Below are 19,400 nucleotides of genomic sequence, written 5' to 3'. Positions count from 1 at the left end.
ATGTGAAATCGGGAGAAGAGGAAATTCAGTTTCTCAGAAGGGCAAGCGGAGGCTTTAGGACCGGCTGAGCAGAGGTGGATGTGTGTTGTCAGCACAAGCATAGAGCTGCGTGGTCGTGTGAATGAGATGACAGAGATAAATTTCAGAGAGAGAAGAGGAAGGAACGAAGAGCCTGTTGAACCTCTGGAATGAGATAAGGATGTGGATCCTTGGAAACACCATACTGAAGGAGCAATTAGAGGGGTAGGAGGAAAACCAGCCCAGGGCACAAAACGGGGATTGGAGTAGACTGAGGAAAGAATGAGAAGAGAGGAACTGCTGATTTTTAGGCAGCAAGTTGAGTGAATTCAGAGACGGGAGGGGAGAGAGTAATTTAATGGGTTAAAAAGAAAGAAAGAAATAGAAAAGCAGGAGACACGATTGTGCCCCAGGCTGGCAATAAGAGGCGGAATTCGGTGCGTGCTGATCCCGACGTCCACGTGTAGATACATGTTGCATGTGAGATAGGGAAGGGCTGCACCACGTGAGTCTCCGCCAGGAGTTTGGCAGTTCCTCACTGCGAAGAAGGAAAACAGTAGCTTGCCCTAAGTGCTCAAGAACCGACTTTTGAGCTTGACTGGCGCCCAGGACTGGAATACAGAGTGGCAGGCAGTTCAAGGGCATCCTACAAAGAAAGGAAAATACATGTTTTTCTTAAAAGATTTACACTATAAAAACAAAATTACAGAAATCCTGTTTGTGTGCATTAAAAAAAAAAAAAAAACACACACACATGCAGCTCAAATATTGTCTTGTGTGACTTCTTCCTGCCGTTACGGAGGTCTGCTTGGAGAACACAGAGTGAAATGTGGGCTGTTTATGACTTAGTTCCTCTGCGTGGGAATTTCAAGTCTATCCATAAGGTCTGTTTCCTATAATAACTGTTAGGCATCTGAGTTAAATATGTGTCCCGGGCTGCCACTTCCAGCCAAAACAGAAAATGCTAAACAGGCAAAATGAGTGTCTTTTCCTCTCTGGTGATTATTACACCTCAATTTCTGGGGATTGGTGCTGTAGTTCCAATTCTGGGATGTAGTTTCTTGGAGATCTCAGGGGAAGAAGGGTGGACCACTGCCGTGTGTGAAAACCCGCGATGAAGAAGGGTCTGTTGTCTCCGCTGTGTGGGTCCATGAAGCCGCGATCGCTGCCCCCATCTCTGGAGCAAATCGGTGTGATCGATATGGAGCACCCAAGGGGAGCAGATGGCTCCAGGTCCCTGAAAGTAAAAAACAAGTCCCTTTGAGCAGTCCCTGTTGTAGCTTGGGGGGTACATACATACCCGTGCACTCCCGTGGTTGCGGCTCGGGAGGGAGCACAGCGCAGTGGGAAGCCCCGGCCCTGCAGAGCTGCTGCTCTGCCCATGTCCTGGGACACGCCGGCATTCAGCCTGCTCATCAGACCTTCAGCGGTAGCCTCAGTGCTCACCGAGGGCAGTGGTCCAAGGGTTACAAGGGTTACATTCAATGTACCCAGCGAATTGCCCTGCTTTCTTCCCAAGGCACCTATTTGGTTTGAATGATAATCCTCCTCGAGCCCTGCCGTCAAAGTCCATGCAATCCTGCTGTCACTCCTGTGCCTCCCTTTTCCAGCTTTCCCTGTCCCGTTTGTGGCTCCGGCCGGTGTGTCCCTTGCAAAGGCTGAGGCAGACCCAAGAGGTGCCTCTTGAATAGCTCCGTGCAGGAGCTCTCCGGGTACAGGCCACGCAGAGCTCAGCTGCTTCTGAGCACAGCTAGCCGTGTCCATTGGTGGCTTGTTAGAACTTGGTGGGTTAGAACTTGGAAAAAGAGGCAGGAAGAAGGCAGGAACCAGCCACAGGATGGGATCGGGCACAAGAAGCAGGTGCAAGATGGAAACTGCGGCGCTAGTCCCACGTCAACCTGGTCTCTGCAACCTCCTCTGCAGAGCTGGGCTCTGCTAGCCCAAGAGGAAGCGGGAGCTGAGGGCCGTGCGAGCCCTGGTTCCTTGGCTTGTGCTTCCTGCCGCAGTGCCGCACGGCTGTGCAGGCCTTCAGCCCAGCTCCTGCTTGGGCTGGCCCCAGGGGTCTGGGACAACAGGGAAGGTCACCCCATTTCTCCCTGTCCCAGGGTTTCCCTCTGAGATGCAGCCCATGTGCTGCCGTGCCAGAACTATGCATAGTTCTTGCAGAACTATGGATGTCAGCAACAGGTTCTGCATGAAACCAAGTTCAGTGCAGATCTGCCACGTCACGGGTGCTGCTGCCATCGCTCAGTGTTGCTCGTTTTGCTGCTGGGCCAAGGGAATCAGCTAAGCAGTTAACGGTTCTGTTCTCCGTTGTAGCCCGGGACGATAGAGCTGGATGCCAAGGCGGAGAGCAGCGGGCAGCCGATGGGATATCACTTCCCATACAACACCCTGCGGAAGCCCATCTCTCCGAGCAGCATGGCAGACTGGGCTTCCAAGAACCTCAACATGCACACGCAGGGCATCTTCCGCCGGAGGATCTCCATCTCCAACATGCTCTCCTGGAACGGCGGCTCTATCAAAAAGCCAATGCTCATCACGAGCAACCGCGCCATCAAGAAAGAAGCCTGTGAGATGTTCAAACTAGTGCAGAGCTACATGGGAGATCGTCAGACTCGCATGGATAGGAATCACGTGGCGTTGGTCACCGTCACCAAGTGCTGGAGCATGCAGGGTTTACGGGATGAGCTCTACATACAGCTCATCAGGCAGACAACAGATAATACGTGCTACCAAAGTCTGGCATGGGGCTGGGAACTGATGGCCATTAGTCTGGCCTTCTTCTCCCCGTCACCAAAATTCCAGTCGTACCTGGAAGGCTACATCTATCGTCACCTGGACAGCGATGAAAACAGTAAGTGCCTCCCGCGCACCCGTGTGCACCTAGCAGCATTTTGGTGGGTTGGGCCATTTACAGGGGGGTGTCTAGTTTTAAAAACCAGGTAGTCACCAGCCGGTACTGTGGTTTCCGTCACTGAGAACACCACATGTGGGCAAGCTCATCCCTCCTCTGAGAGAAGCAGCCGCCACTAGTTCATCTCCCTGCCATCCTCCATCGTGCCTGGCAAGGGAAATGCCAGCCCTCGGCTGGGCTCGTCTCGTTGATCCGCCTGGCAGTATCAGTGCTGAAAAGAGCTGATTCCACCTCCGTCATGGGCAGATTTCCTAGAATTCCCTGAAGAGATGATTTGCTCCCAAGTGCCTTAAAGCAGGAAAAAAAATAAATGTTAGGAAGCTCTAGCAAAGGTAACAAATGGGCCTTCACATGGCAGCCAGCCAGTGGCCGTGAAGGATGTTGGCCTGCGCTGACGTGTGGATGGGATCTGTCAGTGTCTCTTAGAAGCCATGGGGACAAGCCTAGCATTACCTGCAGAGGAATTAGTGCTACCTCACCCACAGATCTGAGCGTTACTCCAGTTTTAAGTTGCTACAGCATCCTGTTTAAAAAAAAAGTGCCAACTTTCAACCTGCAGGATATTTATTGGCTGATTTGCAGCTCTTTCTGTGGTGCTCATTAACAAAGCAGAGTTCCTGTCTAACAACACTAACGAGGCTCCTGCTCGTTGGAGCCTTGAAGCCATAGGAGGCGTTTTCCTTTCAAAGAATCAGAGCGTGAGAGCTGCCCAGGCTGGGGCTGGAGGCGAGCGCCGTTGTTCCCAGGGGAGCGCGAGGCTCCCACGTCCCGGGGGACGGCCGTTCTGCCCCAGCGTCTCTCTGCCCCGCTGGCGGCAGCGGCGCCTCCGCCCTGGCCGCGGTGCTTCACGGGAGGGACCCTTCGCTGCGCCGCTCCACGGGAAGGGGCGTTTGGGTGGTTTGGGTTTGCGTGGGGAGCCCAGGCTGCTCTCCTTTCTCCTCCAAAAACATTGTTTCCTCCAGCTGGGCCTTGCCTGGAGGCACCAGGACCCAGGCAGTAAGGAGAAGAATCCAGACTATTTAAACGGCTTATTCCTGCTGCTCATATTTAAGCAATGCAGATTTTCAGCTCGGAGCCCCTTCCCAAGTACGTTCAGAGGAGCCGAAGGCTGTTCTAGGTCCCTGGCTGGTGTTTGGAGCCGGTTGTGGCACAGGACCCTTCCCTGAGCAGGACTCCCCGTGGCACAGCCGGGCTGGCTGCTTTAGCTCACGTCTGAGGGCACTTCTGGGCATTAGTGTTTCACAGCTCCACACTATTAATGGTTTATTAAGCAGAGCTTTTTGCTGCCCGCTGGCGGGGAGGAGGGCAGGGAGCATTTGCTCTCCTTCGTTGCTCAGCTAACAGTGCTTTGAATTTTCAGTTGCTCAGCGCATGAAGGAGCTCATGGACCTGAAAAACAAGAAGAACTCCAAGTCCAGGAAGAAGAGGAAACAGAATACTGAAGATGAAGGTAATGGGAGGAAGGCTGGCACTGACCTTAGGCAGGCTGGGCTGCTGAGTGCCACTGGAAATCAGACCATTTCTCTAAGCTTATAGGGCGTAGATTCAGGAGAGCTTGTTGCAGGTGCCCGCGCCAGAGGTTTAGCCTGAGGGTGGGTCCGAACGGAGCAGCATGGGGGGCAGTTTGGGGCAGCTGCTCCTGGGCTCAAGGGAAGGGAGCAGCGCAGGGCGGCAGGGACCCTGTCCCTCGCAGGAGGGACACGTGCAGGGACAAGGGGGTCAGCTTGCACACAGCCCTCACGCGGGGCTTGGGGACGCTCCCTCGGGGCGCTGTGGCCACGGGCAGAGCTGTGCGCTCCGCTCCGAGCAGGCCCTGTGCCGGGCGCCGTGGCCGGTTGCCTCGTGGCAGTGGCAGCACCGCGTGGCCGGCCCGTTGTGGCCTCATTCCTGGGCTTTCAGCGCTGACTTATGGAGCTGCACGATTTTGGCCTCGCGCTCTCGGGCTTGCAGGAGCATCTCTACTGAGTGAACAAGAGCTCGCATGTGACTGCAGCTGGAGGCCGTAACGCCGGCCACAGGAGGACAGGTGACGCTTCCTCTGGCCTCAAATGTGCCTGGACAAAATGCATTCCTGTTTTTTATGGCTTTTAGGAAGTTGAGCCTGCAATGTGAATTCCTATCAGCCAGCAGCTTGTATGGGGTGGGCTCAGTGTTTCTAGGCCAGTTTGGGGAGCCCTGGAGGGCAGTTTCCTGCGTGTTCCTCACACCAGCGCGCAGGTGTATGAAGCTCGCAGACGGCAGCTGCGCTCTCCAGGGACCTGCAGGGATCTCCGTGTGTCGCTGCTCCTTCGGGTCCACTTCCAGTCTGGCAAGTGGCAGAGCAGGCCCCTCGGCTAAAGGGCCTGTCCTCCTTGCAGCAAGAAGGCGGCTCTCGCTTTCCCGTTGAACAGGCTGGCCGCTGTGGGACCCGGAGCAGAGACCTGGAATCACGTGGAGGGATTGTGTTTCTGCTCGGGAATATGTCTTCTGCTCAGACCCAGAAGAGTTCAGCCAGTTCTGCGTCTTTGAAAAGTCACTTTGCTTGTGCTCAGAAGACTGTGCTGCACATGCTGGAGTTGTGCTTACGAAGCCAGGGGGAGTTTTTATTTTAAAAAGTAAAATATTAGAAATTGCATTGAAAAAGGCACAGCAGGAGAGCTCTAAGTCTCCCGAAAGGCAGAAATGCCTGTGCGGCCTTAGCTGGTATCTAAGGAGCGGTCATGGGCCATCCCCTTCGCGGCCCTGCCAGCTCTGTCCCGCGCACGGAGCGCTGGGAACGGGCCGGGGCTCCAGACACAGCGAGCCCTGGGAACAGGCCGGGACTCCGGATACGGCGAGCTCAGCTGCGAGGCCCCTCGTTGCAGGGAGTGAGGCGCTCAGCGAAGGAGTCGTGACGTGGGCAGGGGAAGGGGCTGGCCAGCCCCTCCAACCAGGTTGGGTTTGCAAAAGCAGAGGCTGAGGCTGAACGCTGCTCCTTGCCCTAGCATTTGCCACTTGGCGTCCTGGCCTTTTCTCCTCGCCATGCATGTCCCAGGAGCCGGGAGAGCTCAGACTGGGATGGACAACTGCCCGTAAGTAAAAGCTGCACGCTTAGGGTGCAGGACCCTGCGTGGAGCCCTTCTGCTCTGCGCCCGCAGCGGCCGAGCCCCCATCGCCCCCGGTCTGGGCTCTCCCTCCAGGGGATGATGATGCAGATCCATGGGCAGTAAGTACAGCCTTCTACACAAGGAGTGACTTTGATGTCGGTTTAACTGCTGCAGATTTCAGTTGTCCGCTCGTGAGCCTGGCAGTTCCCTCTGAGTGACGGGCAGTAGCGGTTCTGCTGTTGGGAGCAGGACACCGCGGTGCAGCAAGCGCAGCGGGGAAGGCTTAGGCTTTTCCCAGGAAGAGTCTCGGGAAGGAACGGAGCAAACCTCATCCAGGCTCGAGTCGTGTCTGGCGGCCACGCACTCCTGCCAGGAGCGCCGACTCGCGGGAGCAGCCGGTTCCTCGGCAAACCTGGATGAGCCTTTGGTGCGAGGAAGGGCTTTGTGGTGAAACTGCACCGTGAAGAAGCGTTTCCTATTATGAGTGTTCAGTGTGCTGCCTTCCGTGTGTTTTTCCTGGTACAGATTCCAGTCTCGCGTCTTCCCAGTCATTCCTGCGTGAACCAGGTGACACTTCACATTGTGGTGTGCTGGACACGCTCCTTTTAACAGCAGAAGCAGGAACCTAAAGTACTGAAGCATTACAAAATAGCTCCTGTAGCTCCATTTTTCTTTCCTTTCGTTCTCAAACATTCCCATTATAAATGGTGCCTGCCGTTAGCAGGATTTTTGCCTGTAAAGAACACTTTGCTTCAGATATTCCCGAGAGAGTGCAGTTTTCAAGGCGACGTCCCCTGTGCGCCGTGGAGGGGGGACGCTGCCCTCGTGCCCTTGGCCAGGGCCTGTTTGCGCGGGCGCGAGGGCTGCGGTCGCCTGCGGCTGGCGCCGGGATGCGGCGCATCCCCGGGATGCAGCGCGACGCCGGGATGCGGCGCATCCCCATGCCGCCCTCTGCGCAGCACGAACACCGGCCCTCTCTGTGCGTGGAGAGCTGAGCAGCACCGAGATCCCGACCCCGCAGAGTGCATGTGAAATAGGCAGCCTCTGACCACACAGGGGATTGAAAAGCAACAAGTATTTTGAACTCCGCTGCAAGCTTCGAGTCTGGCAAGGAGTCAAAGAGGGCAGATCTGTTCAGTGCTTTCAGCGAGCGATTTGGGTCTGGCTCGAAAAAGAACAGGAGGCCAATGGGTTTGGAAAAAGCCTCTTGGTGCAGTGAGTGCTCGGGCGGTGCCGAGGTTTCCCCTGTTGCGCGGGGGCATCCGCCGTGCGAGGCTGCTGCCGCGGGGGAGCTCGTGGTCCCGGTCCTAGTCCCGGTGCTGGTCCCGGTCCCAGCCGCACCGCAGGCCTCGCTGTGCCAGGGCGCTGGGGGAGGCCGTTGTGTGGGAGGCACCGAGCGCTCTGCAGCTTTCCGAGAGGATGAGAGAGGTTCCTCTGCCTCCCTGCACCCCTCCCCGCTTGTCTCTTCGTGCTCACGTCAGCTCTGCAGCCCTGGTGCTCCCTGCTCTGACACTGCCTCTCCTACCAGCCCAGGACTTCAGTTCTCCCATCTTGAGCAATTTGTTTAAAACACTCAAAAGCTTTCCACGCTCTGGATGCTTTTATTTTCCTGCGATGGAGCAGTATGTAAATCCTCAGGCAGGTGTCTGGGGCGGGAGGGTCAGTGTGCTGCGGCTGTGACTCCTGTGCAGACGGACACGGCTGTGCCGGGCTCTGCCGGTTCTTCCCCATGGGCAGACGGTGCGGGATGGGACACGGATGTGCCGGGCTCTGCCAGTGCTTCCTCGCAGCGCCCCCGCTCACTGCTCCCTGCTTCTTCCCAGGCCTGCCCATCAGCACCTACGCCAAGTACTGCTACCGGAAGCTCCAGAAAGTAGCCGTCACCGGCGGCAAAAAGGTGAGTAGGTGCCAAGCCCCCAGCACCAAGTCGCCCTCGGGCAGCGCTGTGCTCTCCTGGCCCCAGAGGAGCCCGGCCCCGGCCCTGGCCCCGCGGACATTGTCGCTGATTCAGTGATGCAGAATGCAGATACGCAGCGGAGGAGGCCTGTTGGAGGCTCGTGTGCCCATGAATCACAGGGTGGCAGCGGGGTCGAGGATGGGAGGCGCCTGGAGCTGCCGCCGTCCGAGCCCCTGCCTGGCAGCTCGCCTGGCGCTCGTGGCACAGGGTCCGCACTGCGGCAGGGCCCAGGTGCCGCGATGCCTCCTGGCCGCGGCAGGGCCTGCCGTGCTGGGAGCTGCACCGCCGGAGCCCGCCTGCATGAGGGACTTGGTGCCTGGTATCCCCGAGGCCGCGGGAGCTCTCTGCACGGGGCGCCCGTCACGCAATGAGCTGGTTTCCTCAGGGGAGGAAGGAGTCTCTCTTTGCTCACTGAGAGCTTTTCCGGGCCTGGCCTTGCAGTGGGTTTACTGCAGAAGTGTCCAGTTCAAAGACGTCCTGCAGACGCTGCTGGCACAGGGAGGAGCCTCGTGCTTCGTGTTATCTGGAAGTATCCCTCCTGCCTTCTCTGGGCACGGCCCATCCGCCTGGGCCTCAGCTGGATCCGGCCGTCTTTTAATTCTGCACATCCCGCTGGGGCCTCCCTGTGCTCTGCACTCCGGGGGCCACCAGCGGAGGTGGCTCCAGCGGGATGGAGGCTCCCGGTGTCCCCCCGGTCGGAGCCGGGACGTGCGGATGTGCGGCGCGCGCCCGGGCGGCACCGCAGCTGCACGAGGGCCGCGGCTCCCCGTGGCTGCCACTCACCGGCCGCGGTGCTGCCTGGCACTAGAGGTGCCCCTGGAGCATCCCGTGAGGCGGGAGCAGCTCGGCCCGCCAGGCGCCTGGCACCTGCCTTGCTGATGAATCTAGTGCCCCTGAAAACTAAATGTTTCCCTGACTTTAGCTGCACCCCAGAGTTGGACGTACCCGAAATTCCCCTCTCCCACAGGGCTCTTTTCCCGCCTCCCTGTGGCATTTGGGACACAGGGCTGAGGTGCGCGTGGTCCCTGCAGGCCTGGCCTCGGCTTTGGGACAGCTCGGGCCCCGCTTCCTGCTGCCACCACGGCCGGCAGCCGCGGCCGGCTGCGGAGCTCGAAACGCAGCCGCAGGGCCGAGCTCTCCAAGGCTGCCCCTGCCCTTGGGCTGCAGCTTTGCTGCCCCTTTCCCAGTGCAGCCTGGTGGGTTGGGTGCCCCAACTCAAGCGGGTTCAGAGCAGCAGCTATGCTCGGCAGGGGCTCGCGGGGGCCACCCTCCCCTCGTGGGCAGCAGCTGCACTGACCTCTCTGTCCTCAGGGCCTCCGCAAACCCACAATAGAAGAGATAACGCATGCCAGAAATGCCATCGTGACACCGTCGCTCTTCGGCAGCTCTCTGGAGGAAATCATGCTGCGGCAGCAGGACACGCACCCCCGTAACAAGCTGCCGTGGGTGCAGACGCAGCTGTCGCAGCAGGTCCTGGCGCTGGGAGGAGAGCAGACGGAAGGGATTTTCAGGTGAGCTGCAGGGGCTTTGTGTTACTTCTGATCCACTCACCCGTCAGTCCGCAAGGCCAAGAAATCCAGGTTGACCTCCAGATAGTTCCCTTTCCCTGACAGTAGCACCCTGTTTCCAGATTGGACAAAAAATAACGTTTTCTAAGGGTTTAAGAATCACCTGTTTGGGTCGCATTAGACTCTTTGCATGCATTAGCACAGAGGGGAGATTATTCTTTGCAGATGTGGTCTGAACTATTTAGGACAGCAAGTGGCCAGGCATAGCACCGAACTTCTGTCAGCTTAACTGGCTGCAGTTGGTCCGTGCAGGGAAGGGACAAGCCGTGGATTCCTGCCTGAGCCCATGGGTGCTGTTGGTTGGTGCGAGCCGTGCTTCAGGCATCCCTGGTCGGCACCGTGGGTTCCTTCTCCTGGGGAAGGTCTGAGCCTCTCCTGGGAGCCCTGTAGGCTCCACTGGTGGTGGGAGCTGCTGCTTAGAATGGAGGGACTGCCTGGGAGGAGGGAATCGGGATCGGCTGAAGTGTCGGCACCAGCCAGGGACCAAAGCACGGCCTAGGGCCACACTGCTTGTAACTTGCAGCGTCCCTTGCAGGAGGCAAGGACTTAGAATGGGAAGCTTCTCTCTCGCAGACCTCAAACCCCAAAAGCTTTTTGATTCCCCATATGGGGAGCTGCCCGTACCCCTGCATGGTGGTTTTGCCCCACATCATTGCTGTAAACGGGGCCTGGGGATGAGGATGGAGGTCCCAAATCCCAGGCAGCAGCTCTTCCTTTTGCTTTGCTCTGCGAAGGACTGGCTGCTGCTGCTCCCACCTTCCTGGGCCGAGAGCTCCCCTGCGAGAGGCCGAGGCGCCGGGCGCCCCTCTCCTCGTGGGCATGGGCCCAGGGCCCGAGCGGGCAATGCCCGGCCTGCCTCGCCTCCGCCTCGAGGCAGCCCCGGTGCTGCACAGAGAGCCGAGCGCCTCAGCACAGCCGCGAGGTGGAGTGTGATGCTCCCTGCTGAGCACGGCCCAAGGCGGCCTGGGCCGTGAGTGGGTTTGCTGGGGTTTGGTTTGGTGTTGGTTTTGATATTTGCCTGCTTGCAAGAGGTAATAAACAGTTAAGGAGCTACAGGTAATTATCAAGCGTGGGATCTTTCTGACCGTGTTGTTGTGCTGAAAGGCAGTTTGGGGGCCAGTTAGAGCACCCTCCAGTGACCGAACGTCGTTATGAGAAGATGGCAATCCGTCGAGCACAAGCAGTCCATCGCATGCAGCCCTTCAGCTTCGCTCATGCACAGACATCAGGGTGCTCTGCTCCTGGGCGAGCATGTGAGGATTTGAGGGGACAAAGAATCCAAATGGTCACTACAGAGCTTATGGTTCTTGGAAGGTCTTTTGCTTTTTAAGATTTTTTGTTAATTTTTCACTGTTAAACTCGAGCTAAGGCAACCAGCGAAGGACCCAACTTTGCCCTGAGCAATTCCTACTGTCTTGGCATATTTACCCCGAGCCGTCTGTATCTCTAGACTGAAAAATGCCCCCGGGAAGTGCAGTTACAGAAAACAGCAGCTCCCGAGGTCGAAGTGGCAGTTGGTGCCTGAGCTGGCAGGAACGGGATGAGTGTTTCTACCAGTGGTGGTGTGAAGCTGCCTGAGAGAAGCCGCGGTGGTGCCGAGGCCTCGCGCGGGGCCCGCGGCGGTGCCGGCGTCGCGGCCGCTGCGCTCGCTGCAGCCTCCCTGCTCTGCCTCTGTTTACAGGGTACCTGGTGACATAGACGAAGTGAACGCGCTGAAACTGCAGGTGGATCAGTGGAGAATCCCCCAGGGCCTCAGCGACCCCAACGTCCCAGGTACAGGGATGCCGCGTGTTTGTGCTGCGGCCTCGGCTGCAGCGCAGGGGAAGGGAAGGCGGCAGCCAGGGGACCTGCTGCTCTTTGGGGACAGCTCCACGTTGTGCCACGCAGTGGGCAAAGCCACCTTCACCAGCAGGGCCTGGTACTCTCTGCCTTTCTGCTGCGTCCCCAAATCCTGCCACAGTAAGTGCTGGGATCGCCGCCCCCATGAGCGGCCGGCGCGCGCAGCGCTGCTGCCCGTTCGTGAGCAGCCCTGTTTGTCCGGAGGTCTCCAACTCACCCTTCCCTGTAGGTGGCCTCAGAGCTGCTTCTTGGCAAGGCAGGTAGATAAGGGCCAGCATTTCCCTCTCAGGAGTTGTTTGGCCTATCCAAGATTTTCAAAGACAAGACTGACTCGTATAAGATGAAACGCAACCTTTCTCTGGCCTCTGGACCCCAAGTTGTTCAGTCTTGCTGTCAAATTTGTCTCTGCAAAACAAAGTCAGAAGAGAGTTTTTCTTATCGGTCGCACCTGAGATTTGCTTGCATTTATTTGCACTGTCAACAGTGGGCCAGGAAGGAGCCCGTTCCCCCAGGCTGTTCTGGTGACGTCCTGTGCTGCCTCCTCGGCTTGTTGTGGCCCTCCTGAGCACGCGGTGCCTTGGCTGGCTCAGCCGTCCGAGCTCACAGACTGTGTCCCTGCGTAGCCAGACGGCTCCGTGGCCTCGTCCCGTGCCCAGACGTGGCAAGGTGTCGACCAGAGCTTTTCTCATGCACCCTGTTTTGTGTCCAGCCTCTCTTCTCAAGCTGTGGTATCGGGAGCTCGAGGAGCCCGTGATCCCCCAGCAGTTCTACCAAGAGTGCATCAGCAACTACGAGAACCCCGACGCTGCGGTGGCCGTGGTGCAGCTCCTGCCAGAGCTCAACAGGCTGGTGCTGTGCTACCTCATACACTTCCTGCAGGTGGGCAGCCCAGTCGCCCCGCGCGTCCTGCACCACCCCCAGGGCCTGGCACGCGGGGACGGTTACAACCTGCCATCAGCTGCATTTTAGAACCTCTCACCTCTCTTTGAAGTGGGGTTGATGGCAGAGGGCATAAGCGCTGCTGGCCTTGTCCGTTACAGGAGCTATAAACTGTGTTGATTCCTGGTCTTGTGGGCTGTGGACAGGGCTGGTCCTGAAGGGGCAGCCTAGGAGCTGTGAGACATTCCCTGTCTGTGGAGGCCCCCACACCAGCAGCTGTGGCAGAGGCCTTCCCTGGGACTGTGGCTGTTGGGGCATCTCCCATTTTTAGGGAGGCCACATCTCTCCTGCCCTTGTACCCTTTCTTGGGCCACTTGTTTGGAGTCTCTTGTCTTTTTACACTGCTCCAACTGAACCTCTCCTTATTGCTTGCAGATCTTTGCCCAGCCATCCAACGTGGGCAGAACGAAGATGGATGTCAACAACCTGGCCATGGTGATGGCGCCCAACTGCCTGCGTTGTCAGTCTGATGATCCTCGGATTATCTTTGAGAACACACGCAAGGAAATGTCCTTCCTTCGCATGCTGATAGTGCACTTAGATACGAGCTTCATCAAAGGGCTGGTCTGAGGTGCTGGCCCTGGGGTGTAGGATGCTGCTCTGGGGAGTTGCTGGGTGTCCAATGTCTTCTCCCTTCCACTTAGATTTCTTCCATTGTCCTTGCTATTGTCACACTCTGGGTTAGCCCAGAGCATCCCCCAAAATACGACTTTGAGGATGGGGACTAGATGATCCTGGAAAGCTTGGGCTGTTCTGCAGAAGGGCCAAGAAGTCCTCGGACATGCCGGGCCAGATACAGGAATTCCTGGCCCTCTGGGTATGTCAGAGGGGGGCTGCCCTCCTCCTCAAAGCTGCAGGACTGCTTGCTCCTTAACAGCACTGTGATGTCCGTGAGAAACCTCTGCCTGGCGCTGTGAGACTCTCCTCTCTTGCGGGGCAGAGTTGGCTTCAGGTAGGAGGACATCGCAGCCGTGCTATGGCATGAGCCAGTCCTGAGGGAGATACTGGGGATAACTCCACTGGCTGCGAGTCAGCCTGGTTCGCTGCTGCAGACTCTTGGCTGGGAGCTTTAGGGTGGTTTTGGTGCCCCTCAGAGCTGTTGGAAGAGGGCTGTGAAGGTCTTTGAGTCTCTGCTGCTGGTGGCTGGACAGGCAGACATCCCATGGCCAGGGGGTCGCGCTTCAACATGCACCAACCTTCTCTTTTAGGTGGCCTTGGAGCTGCACAGCCCCTGTGGCTGCCACGGGGCAGTGTGTAGGTCAGCGTGTAGGATGGACGAGCCCTGTGCTGAGCTAAACCAGCACCCGTGCGCTCTGTGAGGCCGGGGAAGGACGATGCACCAGGTGGCACAGGTGTGAGAGCCTCTTTGGCCTCCTCCAACACGGCCTGCTCCTTTGGAGGGGTAACCCCAGCCAGGCTCGCAGCTCCTTTCTGCCAGGCCCTGCACGGGCTGCGCGGGCCGACGCCGGCTTTCCCGGAGAGGCGCCGGGGACGGGCTCCGAGCCGCCTCCACGGCTCCTACGCTCCCCCGCAGGGCACCAGGTACAGGGGCGCGTTGGGACTCTGCTGGGCTCGGCCAGACACAGCCAGGACGTCCTGCAGAGAGCCCTGCCAGGGGCTGGATCCCGGCCTTGCCCCCGCCCCTGTCCCAGGCCTGGACACTGCAGGGAAGACTCTGGGCGCCAAGAAGCCCCGTGTGCCCAGATGTTCTCTTCCAGCAGAGCAGCAGCTTTCCCACCAGCTTTCCCATTTCCCAGTGAAATGATGCTGCCCGGAGCCACAGCAGCACCCATGTTCATCCTGCCAGATTCGTACTAGAGCTGCGTTGGGATCGGGAAGGAGAGGGAAGGGAGGAAGCAGGCTGGGACGGCTTATGAGCCATGGAGCCTGCATAGGGATGGTGTTAGCCAGGCAGCTCAGCGTCCTCGCTTGCTGTTAAACACTTGGGGCTCTCTGTGTGCCAACAAGGACATTGAGAGCCAGCAAGGAGAGTATCTTCTGGGGCAGTGCACAGGTCGCCCACAGCCTCCGGATAGCGCGGCATGGCCCCTCGCAAGCAGCAGCTTCTCGCTGGGTGCTGTCCTGGTGTGACTCTTCCTTTCCTTTGCAGCATTCTCTCTGCTAGACACAGGTCTGCTGCAAGGCCAAGGGGGTGTTGGGACAACGCTGAGTTTGCTGGTGGCACCCAAGGTTGCATTCATGTTTCTGTGTCCCTCATCAGGTGGGGACATGGGATCACCCTGTCCCGAGTGCAGGGGAGCTGAGACCTGCCAGCAGTCAGGTTTGAAGGTCGGTAGCTGAACCAAAGGGTCAGGCACCAGGTGCCTCATGTAAAGTAGTGCCTTGAACCTGCTGGCGTCCCGGTGCGCGAGTGGGGGCCCAGAGCACGGGTTTACTCCAGGGGCTCTTCGGCAGGAGTTTTCGGTGGTTTGTGCCCAGCTGCACCAAGGATCACAGAATCATAGAATATTCAAGGTTGGAAGGGACCTCTAGAGATCATCTAGTCCAACCTTCCTGCTCAAGCAGGCACTCCTAGAGCATCTGGCACAGGGTGCCATCCAGGTGGGTTTTGAAGACCTCCAGAGAAGGAGACTCCACAACCTCCCTGGGCAGCTCATTCCACGAAACCAAGGATCGTGGTTTCCCTTATGGTACTAGATCCTTCTGTGGTCCAGGGGGCCAGGAAATCTTTCTCCCTTGTTGGGATTAGCTCTGTCAAACCCACCAACAAAGATGTGCCAGTATCTGCTTCAGACATTCACCCCGTCCCAGTGCTCAGCTCATTTGGCCTCCTGCAGCACTGAACAATTTATACGTCGTATGTGGGGCTGCGTTCCCAGAGGCGCTGGGTCAGCAGGTACCAGCGGTGCCGGGTTTGGTTGGAATCTACGTGTGTGGGCAGGCTTGGGTGCAGCCCCGTGGTGCCAGCCCCTTGCCTGGGCTGCGCTCACCGGTGCCTGTGCCCAGGCCTGGCCGCCCGCCCTGTCGCTGCTCCACGCTCCACGCAGGCAATCAACCCATAGCCATTTGCTGCTATTGCAAATGAACGCTTCTTGCCAGGGCTGTAAAATAGGCTAAGAAATTACACTGGATATTTTTTTTTTTTTTTTTTTGCCGACAGATTTGTAAATAGGAATCAGTAAAGCAGCCTCTCTCCTTTTATAATAATAAATGTAATCTCGAGGATTGTCCCTTGTCTTCTTGGGGAATTTCTGAAGCACAATCGAACCTGCCTGAATCTGTGGATTTCAGCATAAACATCTGTGCCCATGTGTAACATTTAGGAATCAGCATGGTGTAAGCACTTGGAAACCAAGCCAAGGACTATTTTTGTAGTTCTTAAATCTCAGGCAGCTACTAAGGGGCATTCAATGATACTAGTCAGAGCTCAGGTTAAAACAGATGAAGGAAAACATGGGAGCAATGAACTTGTGGAGCTTCCGCCCTGCGCTACGGTGAAGCAGAGGGTGTCAGCAGGGTCAAAGATGGTTTAGACAAATTTATGGGTACCAGGCCCATAAAGGGGTAGTAAGAGGATGAGGGGGGACGTGCTGCTACCACCTGCAGTGCAGCAGCCGTGGAGGCTGCAGAGGGGCCGTGTGAGGCAGCCACGCGCACGCTCTGGTCTCTGCTGTTGTTGGAGACCTGTCTCAATAGGCACCAAGGCAGAGCCACCCCAGGCATTGCTCATGTCTCAGAGCCGGGAATTCTCTAGCTGTCAGAGCTCCTGAAGAGCCTGGGCAGCTGTTGGAAAACACAGGTGGATTTTGGACTTCTCTGAGATTTCAGCAGGGCATGGAGGGAGGTAGGGCTCAGCTCTGGCACCTGCCACGTGTTTTATTGCACATGGCAACTGTGGGGCCACCCATCTTGTCACCCACCACCCTTTGGTAGAGAAGCCTTCTGTGCTCCCTCCTCTGTTTGCAAGGGTGAGAGGTGCCTCTCCTCCTGGCTCCCCTGAGATACTCTGTTTCCCCCTCAAGGCAAAGGTGCCCAAGGTCTCCATCACCTCCCTAAAACCCGTGTCGAACGGCACCAGGCCACGTCAAGCTGCACTGGATCAGCCCTGTGGCAAGACGGGGACAAGTGGAACAAGTCGTCCCATCTCACGAGCCCTGCAGCACAGCCTGGAGGCCGAGGCCTCTGTCCTGATGCTCCCCCTGCCAGGGTTTGATGTGGGCATGAAAAAGGCGGATTTGGCAGAACCAGCTAGTGGACACAGCACTGAGACGGGCTCAGTCCCCAGCACAGCCATAGGTCGCCTGCAGAAAGATCATCTAGGATAAGATGGAGTTGTGCCTGCTGAGCAGTGCCACTTGTGGAGCTCCTGCTGTTCTGTAACGGGCACCTCCTGCAGTCAGTGGTGGAGAGGACTAGCAGTGGGTGCAGGCAGTGGGGACTGCCTCAACAAGGAGGAAGGACATGGGGCCAAGCCCTGGCCTTGGGGACGCAGCCCCTTCTTCATCATCCTCGTCAACCCTCCCGCGGTTGAGTATTTCCAGGTGACCATGAGGAAAATCTGGGAAACACTGCAGCATCTTGTAGCTCATCAGCTGGCATTTTCCTTTGAAAACTTCGGATGCCGGTTTAAGACTTTCCCAAGCTTGAAGAAAGTTTGAACCTGCATCTCCCAGAGCTTCTCCTACCACCACTCTTTGCCTGGAACTTCCTCGGTTTCACCATCAAAGATGCTCCACTTGGAAGTGTGTAACATTCACATTGTGTGTGTAACTGCCTTCCCAGTGGCTGGCTGCAGAAGGAATGTGGAGGTGTTCAAATATGAGGAGGAATATGGAGGTTTTCAATGAAAACGCAAGCAAAGAGAGCATGAATATTTGGTCTGTGGCGTTCACGGGTCCTTGTGGAGCCGGCTGGGAGGACTCAGGTGTTCCTGGGCACATCGGAGGCTTTAACTGAGGTTTCCCAGTATCCCAACCCCGACACCTGTGGCTGTTACAGCAACGTGGCCTCCCCCTTGGGGCACCAGCGCTCGGCTGGGCTGAGCAGCTGCCCCCAGCTCTGGCGTCTCGCCCACGTGAGACCAGCCTGGTGCTGCTGGCCAACACTACTGACTCTAAGGCAAAACCCTGAAGGTCCCACAAGGCACTGTGGGACCTCAGTTGCCAATGTCCAAATCCATAAGAGTTCAGAAGCCCAAGATTACAGTTTTCTTACAAGCTACTGCTTGAGTTTACGTTCACAAAAGGAGAGCTAATGGTTGATGACAGATAGTCTCCACTCCCAGCCCCGTTTCCCCCATCCTGCCTCATGGGAAACCTGGTGCTTTCTCAACCCTTACCGTGTCCAGGTCATGGGCACCAGCAGCAGCGAGGTCTCGCAGCAGGGCTGTAGAGGGCAGCAGGGGGAAGAGCAGCAGCTCCTCTCTCCTTTTTCATGCAACCTCCTCCCTCTTGGGGCAGCACAAATGCACAGAGAGCACAAGGCAGCAGGACTACATCGCTCCAAGGATTACAGAGCAACAAAGGGCTCTGAAGAGGAGGGGATGAAAAAGGCCGCAGCTCCTGCGGCTGTGGGAGAGCAGCGCAGAGCTCTGCTCCAGCGGCACCTCCAGCGAGGCCCAGTGCCCGCGGGGCCGGCGCCCACGGCAGCCTGCGGCGCCCGGCTCTGCTGCTGCCGGTGCCGGGCCGGCCCCGGGCAGGGCGGGCAGCGGGCGAGCCCCGAGCCCCCCTCGCGGGCGCAGAGGCGGCTCCGCCGACCCGGGTGGCTCCCACGGTGGAGGGGACGGGGCCGCCTTTCCCGCGGGATGCGGCTGAACGCGGGGCCGCGCGGCCTGCTCCGCCGGGGCTGGCTCGGCCTCCTTCTATAGTCAATGCAAGAGGCAGGTTCCCCCCGCGGGAGCCTCCCGGACTCTGCCGTGCCGGGCGCCTCGTGTGCCCTGTGCAGAGCTGGGGGGAGCAGCCGAGCCGGGCCGGGCCGCGACCCCCGCGCTGTGCCCGGCGCTGCTCCGGCCGCCGCAGGCCGGGCCTGGCCAGGCTGAGCTGCGAGGAGGCTCCGTGCGCTCCTGCCCGCCGCGGGGCCTGCGCTCCGACCTGCCCTGCGGACCCGCTCCCTTCAGCTGCGCTGTCGCCACCGGCCGCGCTGAGGAGCTGGACCGGGGCCGGCCCGGTGCCGCCGGCCGCGCTGCGCTGCCCCGGGCCGGCCCCGCCGCCGCTGCACGGGCGGAGCAGCCGCAGCGGGGGGGCTGCTCCCCGCTCCGGTGTCGAATGTGAGCGGAGGTCTGGCAGCTGAGGGCAGGATCACTCTCCCAACAAGACCAACAAGGGGCTGCCGGGCCCCGGAGCTCTGCTCGCCTGCAGGCGCGGTTACTGGTTTCTTTGGCGCGTGGGAATCGCCGCTCCCGGCTGACTCACCAGCCGAGCGGATTCGCCTGGCGGCGCCCGGATGTGTTTGCGACGTAAACGGGGGCATCAGTGTCCTGAGCGCGTTGGTGCGCTGCGCTTCGGGGAGCCCTGGGTGCCACCGGGAGCCCCGCGCGGTGACGGCCCCGCGCGCTCCCCGCCCGCCGAGCGCGGCTCCTGCCCACGCGGGGCCGAACCCGAACCCGAGCCCCTGGCCGAGTCGCGGGCTGGGCACGGAGCGGCGGCTCCACCGACTGCCCGCAGAGTGGCAGGGGGAAGGGAAAGGGCCCATTTCCACCGCCTCGGAAACAGCGAGACGGGAAAGACCCGTTGCCACAGAGAGGGAGGCGGTTTCTCATATAGACCCTCTTGTGACAGATGTTCGAAATTTCAGGGGGTTTTATAAATGCTGAAAACTCCTTAGTAAAATATAGCACTCCGGAAACAGAGAAGCAGCACAATGATATTTTAGTGGAAGCCTAAAGCTGACTTTGGAGTTATTTCTTTTCTTTTTAAATCTGTTTCCTATTTTAACTTATTCTGAATTGTTTTCTTATGCCTTTAGAAACCTTCAATGTTTAAATAACACACTAGATTTCCAGGGAGGGAGAGAGGGCGAAAAAATTTAAAAAGCTACATTTTCTCCTTCCTTCCTTCCTTCCTTCCTTCCTTCCTTCCTTCCTTCCTTCCTTCCTTCCTTCCTTCCTTCCTTCCTTCCTTCCTTCCTTCCTTCCTTCC

The 19,400-nt window shown here is 58.3% G+C and overlaps 1 protein-coding gene across 1 annotated transcript in view; it reads left to right on the top strand.

The window, feature by feature from the left end:
* LOC112945679 (rho GTPase-activating protein 39-like) overlaps positions 1 to 15,208 on the top strand; it is a 28,998-nt gene extending 13,790 nt beyond the window's left edge. Inside the window, exons 4-10 of the mRNA XM_026037322.1 lie at positions 2,338 to 2,875; positions 4,296 to 4,385; positions 7,824 to 7,897; positions 9,269 to 9,468; positions 11,207 to 11,298; positions 12,074 to 12,243; positions 12,679 to 15,208. Of these exons, the coding sequence (XP_025893107.1) occupies positions 2,338 to 2,875; positions 4,296 to 4,385; positions 7,824 to 7,897; positions 9,269 to 9,468; positions 11,207 to 11,298; positions 12,074 to 12,243; positions 12,679 to 12,873 (1,359 nt within the window). The 3' untranslated portion in view covers positions 12,874 to 15,208. The remainder of the gene's footprint in view (positions 1 to 2,337; positions 2,876 to 4,295; positions 4,386 to 7,823; positions 7,898 to 9,268; positions 9,469 to 11,206; positions 11,299 to 12,073; positions 12,244 to 12,678) is intronic.
* Positions 15,209 to 19,400: the final 4,192 nt, after the last annotated feature.

The sequence above is a fragment of the Nothoprocta perdicaria genome, unplaced genomic scaffold (assembly GCF_003342845.1).
Source record: "Nothoprocta perdicaria isolate Ctin4 unplaced genomic scaffold, notPer1 scaffold_196, whole genome shotgun sequence".
Lineage (NCBI taxonomy): Eukaryota > Metazoa > Chordata > Aves > Tinamiformes > Tinamidae > Nothoprocta > Nothoprocta perdicaria.
The sequence above is the reverse complement of the archived record's forward strand: the minus strand, read 5'-3'. Positions and strand labels throughout refer to the sequence as shown.